This window comes from Hyperoodon ampullatus (assembly GCF_949752795.1).
Source record: "Hyperoodon ampullatus genome assembly, chromosome: 12".
In the NCBI taxonomy this organism is placed as follows: domain Eukaryota; kingdom Metazoa; phylum Chordata; class Mammalia; order Artiodactyla; family Ziphiidae; genus Hyperoodon; species Hyperoodon ampullatus.
This window is the reverse complement of record NC_136925.1, coordinates 70310435-70317688: the sequence shown is the minus strand read 5'-3', so window position 1 is coordinate 70317688 and position 7254 is coordinate 70310435. Positions and strand designations below refer to the sequence as shown.

General features: G+C 37.5%; 1 protein-coding gene across 1 annotated transcript; it reads left to right on the top strand.

Annotated features, from left to right (window-relative positions):
* The first annotated feature begins 826 nt into the window (after nt 1-826).
* On the top strand, nt 827-6996 carry FBXO30 (F-box protein 30). The gene is made up of 2 exons (XM_079716319.1): nt 827-2872; nt 6663-6996. Exons 1-2 carry the CDS (start codon nt 839-841, stop codon nt 6864-6866), a joined length of 2238 nt encoding a protein of 745 aa, XP_079572445.1. The 5' UTR covers nt 827-838; the 3' UTR covers nt 6867-6996.
* Nucleotides 6997-7254: the final 258 nt, after the last annotated feature.

The following is a 7254-nucleotide window of genomic DNA, read 5'->3' as shown; positions in this document are numbered from 1 at the left end:
TGATTTTACTTTCATCTCTGACCTCCTGCTGAAGCTCCTTGAGAGGAGGCACCATGTCTTCTAATCTTCACGTTGCCATACCAAACACAGAGTCTGGTACATGGCAGTTAAACAATAAATAGGTGTTGAATGAATGAATGGAAACTGTGGCCCTCAGAAGGAAATGATTCGTCCACTGCCACAGAAGTGGAGCCAGAACTTATATTTTTTGGATAAATGCCCTCTTTGCTTTAATTAAGGCTTACTCTCTATTTGTTGTAGAATTTATTAAGGCATAAGTAGAAAGAGAGGTCAATAGCTGAAATCTTACATGAATTTATGTATTTGGAGGGAATATTAAAGAAAACATCTAATCAGGTTTTAGTTAAGTATATTCATGAAATTCAGATTATTCTCTTAGGAATATGATGAGGTCTCTGCAATGTGGAGTACATCATAATCAGTTTAGTTAAAATTAAAAAGGTAAAAGCTGAAGCATTCTCTGAAATCTAAAAGTTAAATATTCATCAACTTTTTTGGCATTAATTTATATACTACACAGTATACTAGAATTTAAGTATTATATTTTGAAATGTTTGGCCTGTTGGGCAGATTGTTATATGGTATATAAAAATGAACTTATGACTTGCTTCTTGAAGTGCTTAAGCTGTTTCAAGATGGATTGATTATATGTCAAATAAACTTGTTAAGTGTTTATATTATATATTTCATCCTCATATAAGCCAATATACCTTCATGATTTGATGTTTTTCCTTAAAACAGTTTTTAAAATGCGACCACTTTTTGCCTAACTTCTCCTTTCTTTTCCATCTCAGTAACTAGAGCTGGACTGGCCATTATGGAGGAGGGGCTGCAGCACTCTCACTGCGTGAATTGTGTCAGTAGAAGGTGTATGACCAGACCAGAGCCTGGGATTTCCTGTGACTTGATAGGTTGTCCATTGGTTTGTGGAGCAGTTTTCCATTCTTGTAAAGCTGATGAGCATCGACTTTTATGTCCATTGGAACGAGTGCCTTGCTTAAATAGTGACTTTGGATGTCCATTTACAATGGCTCGAAATAAAGTTGCCGAACATCTAGAAATGTGTCCTGCAAGTGTGGTGTGCTGTACTATGGAGTGGAACCGATGGCCAGTTAGTTATGCAGACCGGAAATCATATGAAAATCTAAGCAGAGATGTTGATGAAGTGGCACAGTTAGATATGGCCTTGGCCCTTCAAGACCAAAGGATGCTCTTAGAGTCTCTCAAAGTAGCCACCATGATGTCAAAAGCAACTGATAAAGTATCAGAACCTAGAGAACAGATCTCAGTTAAATCAAGTGTCCCAGAAATACCACATACTAATGGTTTGGTGTCTGTTGATGAAGACTCTTACGGTGCACTTTATCAAGCTACTGTTGAAACAACCAGAAGTTTGGCTGTTGCTTTAGATATCCTGAATACCGCCACAAGAGACATTGGCATGTTAAGTACGAGTCTTTGTGCTTCCCCGAATGAAATGAAAGAAGAAGAAAATGCCAGAGAAAGCTTACAGAACAGAAACTTGAAAGACCAGGACCGTCTTTATGAGGATGAGATAGGAGCAGTAGGCGGGATTGACCATAATGACACAAGTCAGAATGCCCAGTCTGAACAAAATGGTTCAAGTGATTTATTATGTGACTTGGATGCCAGTTCTTACGGCACTTCTGCTCTTTGTAATGGCTTTCCTTTGGAAAATATATGTACACAGGTCATTGAGCAGAATCAGAATTTACATAGTGACTCAAAACAAAGTAACTTAACAAATAGAGAATGTGTAGCATCCGATGGCCCTTCAGAACCTTCTAGTTCACTTTCAGTAGCAGCACAAGTTAAGGAAGTAATACCATCTAATGCTTTGCCTAATGGCACAGTTCAGCATATCCTCATGCCAGATGATGATGAAGACTTGTGTTGGAAAAAAGTAGACTTAGGGGACCTAAGGAATGTGGATGTCTTATCCTTCAGTCATCCTCCTTCATTCAAATTTCTTTCTAATTCATGTTGGTCTAAACCAAAGGAAGATAAAGCAGTAGATACATCAGATTTGGAAGTTGCAGAAGATCCAATGGGTCTCCAAGGAATAGATCTAATCACAGCAGCATTACTGTTTTGTCTAGGAGATTCTCCAGGTGGGAGGGGTATATCTGATAGTCGCATGGTTGACGTTTATCACATTGACTTTGGGACTCAGACTTTTTCACTTCCGTCTGCCATATTAGCTACAAATACAATGGTTGGGGAAATAGCTTCAGCTTCAGCTTGTGATCATGCCAACCCACAGCTTTCAAATCCAAGTCCTTTTCAGACACTTGGGCTTGATTTAGTATTGGAATGTGTCGCTAGGTACCAACCCAAGCAGCGTCCAATGTTTACATTTGTTTGTGGACAGTTATTTAGAAGAAAAGAATTTTCATCACATTTTAAGAACGTGCATGGTGACATTCATGCTGGACTTAATGGCTGGATGGAACAGAGGTGTCCCTTAGCATATTATGGTTGTACCTATTCTCAGCGTAGATTTTGTCCATCAACACAAGGAGCAAAGATTATACACGACCGCCATTTGAGGTCATTTGGAGTTCAGCCATCTGTATCTACAGTGTTAGTAGAGCCTGCTAGAAACTGTGTGTTGGGATTACATAGTGACCATCTAAGTAGTCTTCCTTTTGAAGTCCTGCAACATATTGCAGGCTTTCTTGATGGCTTCAGTTTATGCCAGCTCTCATGTGTATCCAAGTTAATGAGGGATGTGTGTGGCAGTCTTCTTCAGTCTCGTGGAATGGTCATACTGCAGTGGGGGAAAAGGAAGTATCCAGAAGGAAACTCATCATGGCAGATAAAAGAAAAGGTTGGTTTAATTTAATTGTATCAGTCCCTTATTTGACCTATAATAGGCACTTAATAATGTTGTTGCTGAATTAATAAAATTAACCTTGTTGCAAAATTGACCATCCTTAAAACAATAATTCAGTATGATGACAAACTTTTTTATAATGATAATGAAAGCAAGAATAGTTAGAATTGTTAGTCCTAATCACATATTTACTGCAGACATCCTAGAACTAGAGTCTGATGTCATACGACAGAGGCCACTTCCAGTTCTTCAGTTGAGGGGTTCTGTACCTAGTTACTTCTTCTGTAACAGCTCCCTTTGCTTGAGTCCATGTTAGCCACCTTCTAATTTGGGCTCCATCTGAAACATTTTCACCATAGGACAATGGAGGAAGCAAGGAGAAGGTTTTTTACTGCTTGTAATTGGCAGTTTTGGTCCATTCTTAGCAATTTCTTTCTTAGAACTTGGTTATTACAGGGAGAACTTAAATAAGGAGACATGAAAAAAAATCTACTCCTAGTAAGTGACCAATGGAGTATTTGGGGTATAGAGAATGTAAATGGATGGATGTGGAAATGTGTTAGGCTGAGGTGAGATAAGGGCAGTAGGATTTGATATTGTTGACTCTGCGTTTAGTACAGTACAAGGGAGTGTTGCAGATTGGAAGCTTGAGCTGGAGATTGGGAACAAATCCTAGCTCCACCATTTTCCTCCTGTGATATCTTACTTTTGCCCAGCTTCTGTTTGAGGTACTATCCAATAGAAACTAGAAGGCATTACAAATACCTTTGATTGAAGGTGTTTTTTCATTTTAGAACATTTATAATACGAAACTTTGCTTTTATAAAGTAGAAAAAAATTTAATAAACATCACATTGGTTGAACAGGGTTCACATTTCTGGCTACTTTGTTTTTACCACCCTTAGGTTTTCTCTTATTTTCACTCATTGCTCCAGTTTTTCAGAATTCTGCGTCTGCTTTTGTGTTCTCCTGAAGCTTTGACCAGTAAATGAGCACACTAATTATTTTATGTAGAAAATTTCACACTTGCTGCATATATGTGGGTATGTGTGTATTTTCATTTTCTACATGATTTGGTGTCTCTCTGCCATTAGTGATGAGACCCTCAGAGCATGGCCCATTTTTATCCTTGCTCACTAGTATTGACCTATGAGGTAAAATATTTTCTGGGGATTTTATTGCTGCAGAAAACCTCATCTACTCTTGGAGTTTAAATTGCCATCATTTATTCAAATTACGTGTGTATATCCTGGCCATTTTCTCCTCTGAACTGCAGTCCATTATATACAAGCACCTACTGGACATCTGCACTTGGTTATGTCACAGCTTCAGCGAACTCAACAGGTCCACTTTTCTACACCTCTTAATCTCAGAACATGGCATTTTCATCTCTGAAGCTGCCTAAACTAGGAATTTGGGAGTTAAGGTTGACTGCTTTTTTTCCCCCCTTTATTTCCATATCCAGGTAATCACAGAGTCCTGTTGTCTCCCTTCTTCATACCTCTCAGGTTTGCTGACTGTTTCTACTGCGGTTTCCCTAGTTAGTCCCGCCTGTAGTTCTCTCCTGGGTTACTACAGTAGCCTCTTCCTTACTGGGTTTCTGTTTCCAACTGAGTCCCTCTCCAACATACTCTCTATAGAAGAGGTAGAGTAATAAATAATTTCTTAAATACAGTTCTTATGCTGTAGTGCTTGAAAACTTTTAAAATGCCCATCCATTGCCCTGGGGTAGAGGCAGACTGCTTAATGAAACATTTAAGACTTTTCATAATCTTGTCCTCACTTACCTCTTCAGTTTCCTTTTGTCACTTTATATTCCAGCCATGGAATTTACTTACAGTTGTCTGATGTTTTCTTCTTGCCTTAAGGTGTTTGAGTACACTGTCCCTGATACCTGCATTTGAACACTTGAGATGTTCTAGGCAGTGTGTACTTTACTTTCGTTAATGTATTTAATCTACTGTCCCTATTTCATGGATGAAGAAACTGTGGTTTAGAGAGGTTAAGTAACTTGTTCAGTTGGTGGATTCAGACCCTGGGAACCTACTTCTGGAGGTTGTGATCATTATCTCATTGGTATATCCTGCTTACTCTTCAGATCTTACTTTGTCAGGAAAGCCTACTCCGACCCCGTTGAAGCCCTTAGGGAAGTGCACTGCTCTGTGTTCTCGTAGTGTTCCATTATGTACCTCCTACTCTATGTACCCCCACTGAAGCACTGACGATGCTGTTTGGAAATTCACTGACGAATTGTCAGTTTCTTTCATTAGACTGTAAGTTCATTGAGCAGTGAGACTCTCTGGGAACCAAAATATTAACTGCTTAGCATAGCACCTCCCATATAGCAGGCACTAAGTAAATACTTGATGTATAGTTGGATGCAAAATTGGCCCATTACTAAGAAACCTTGTCATCAGGAGATGGGAGCCGTCCACTTTTTCCTGAGTTTGTTTCACCAGACTCTTTTGACTGTGTGGAAGTAGGGAGACTTTCGGCCACCATTGAATCTTTCAGCAAATTCATTCTGCGAAGCTTAACAAAAACTCCTAATTCTTAGTATAGTTTTGTGGTTATGGGGAATTGTAATCTATAATGTCTATTGTTAGCTACTCTCCAGGCCTTCACTGACATCTGGGAAATGACTCCATGCAGGATAATTGATATAACCTTAAGAAGTATAGCAATTAAGTACCTTATGTGCTGAACTATTCTACTGCTGGCTGAAAAATAATTGTGTTCAGAATTTGAAGGCATCTGGCCACCCCAGAATTCGTAGCGTTCTTTTCTGAGAAGCTCTAATGAGTGCTGAGGGCTTCTCTCAAATTCACAGCTACTTTCTAGAGTATCTGCTGTTTGCCATGGGTTCAGTGTTCTCTAGACATTTGCTTGTTGATTAGCTTAGCTAGGATGCCTAGGCCTGTCTTGCTGTATTCATGCTTATTACCTATGTTCAGGTAACTTTATATTTTCAAATTGTGAAGATGAGAGGGGGCCACAACAGTCATTGCTGGACCTATAAGGTGACAGTGCTTCAGGGCTTGGAGGTGCTGAGTGGGCAAAAGGGAAAGTAGTTCTTATTTTTACCAGAACAGGGATGGCATATAAATATTTTTCCCAGAAATGTATTTTACAATGATGTGGAATTAAAAAATGATTCATTTTACAAAAAGCTCTATAAAAATTTCCAGAAACATGTTGAACAAATTGAAGCACTTGTGTTCCTCGTTATTACTAAGTGCGTTTACTACTTATAAATAATGAAAAGAAAAAGTACCTTGGCACAATATTCTAGAGTATTTTTTAGTATACTTCATATGGTGTAATAGGAATGGGAGAAAAACTTGTAGAAAAAAATAACACCTGTATTGTCAATATCTCCAGACTATGGATAGGTCTATATATATATAAACATTTGGATAGATTGAAAGACTGGTGTACAATATGCATTATTTTAGGAAGTAGCTCTGAATATTTTATAAAAATTGCTTAATAAGTAAGCCAGGTTGGATGTGGTGATTTTCAATGTTGAGCTTTGTCTTTTATTTTCTTTTTAGTTATTATATTTATTGAAGTTATAATGTCATAGAAATGATTTATCTTACAAATATTTGATAAACAGATTTGTATCCAAATGGATTACTACTTCCAGTTTTGTAGTTAACTACTTGAAACTTTATATTAGATATTTCTCTTAACAGTTAGAAATGTATGCAGTTAGAGCAAGAAATATGTTTTGATTCTTGTAAATTGACTTGTTTAAATCTGAAGTAGAATTTTCTTCTAGGTATGGCGATTCAGTACTGCATTTTGTTCTGTCAATGAATGGAAATTTGCTGACATCCTAAGCATGGCTGACCACTTGAAGAAATGCAGTTACAATATTGTAGAGAAACGGGAGGAAGCAATCCCATTGCCGTGTATGTGTGTGACACGAGAACTCACTAAAGAAGGACGTTCACTTCGCTCAGTTTTAAAACCTGTACTTTAAATACTATAATTCCACTTGCACATACATGCAAGCACCTAGTATAATTTCTTGGTAATATGTGACACTTTATTAATGTATTAAAGATTACAACTAGCTAAATTCATTGTCACTATGTATATAATGTTTTGAAGTGACCTATATTTTTATAAAGTACTGTTTAGTTGGAAAAAAGTTGCCTTAATGTTTGAAATGTGTGAATTTTTTGGAACTTGCTGGACAGGGTGATTTAATTTTTAGCTACATAATTTTCAGAATTAGTATTTTTAGTGGTGTGCATATTTTGGTTCTTACATTTTTTGCTTCTTAAATAACAAGATCCTGACCAAACAATTGATTCCTCATTTTCTGTGGGTTATAACCTATGCATTCAAAAATCAAAACTTTGATT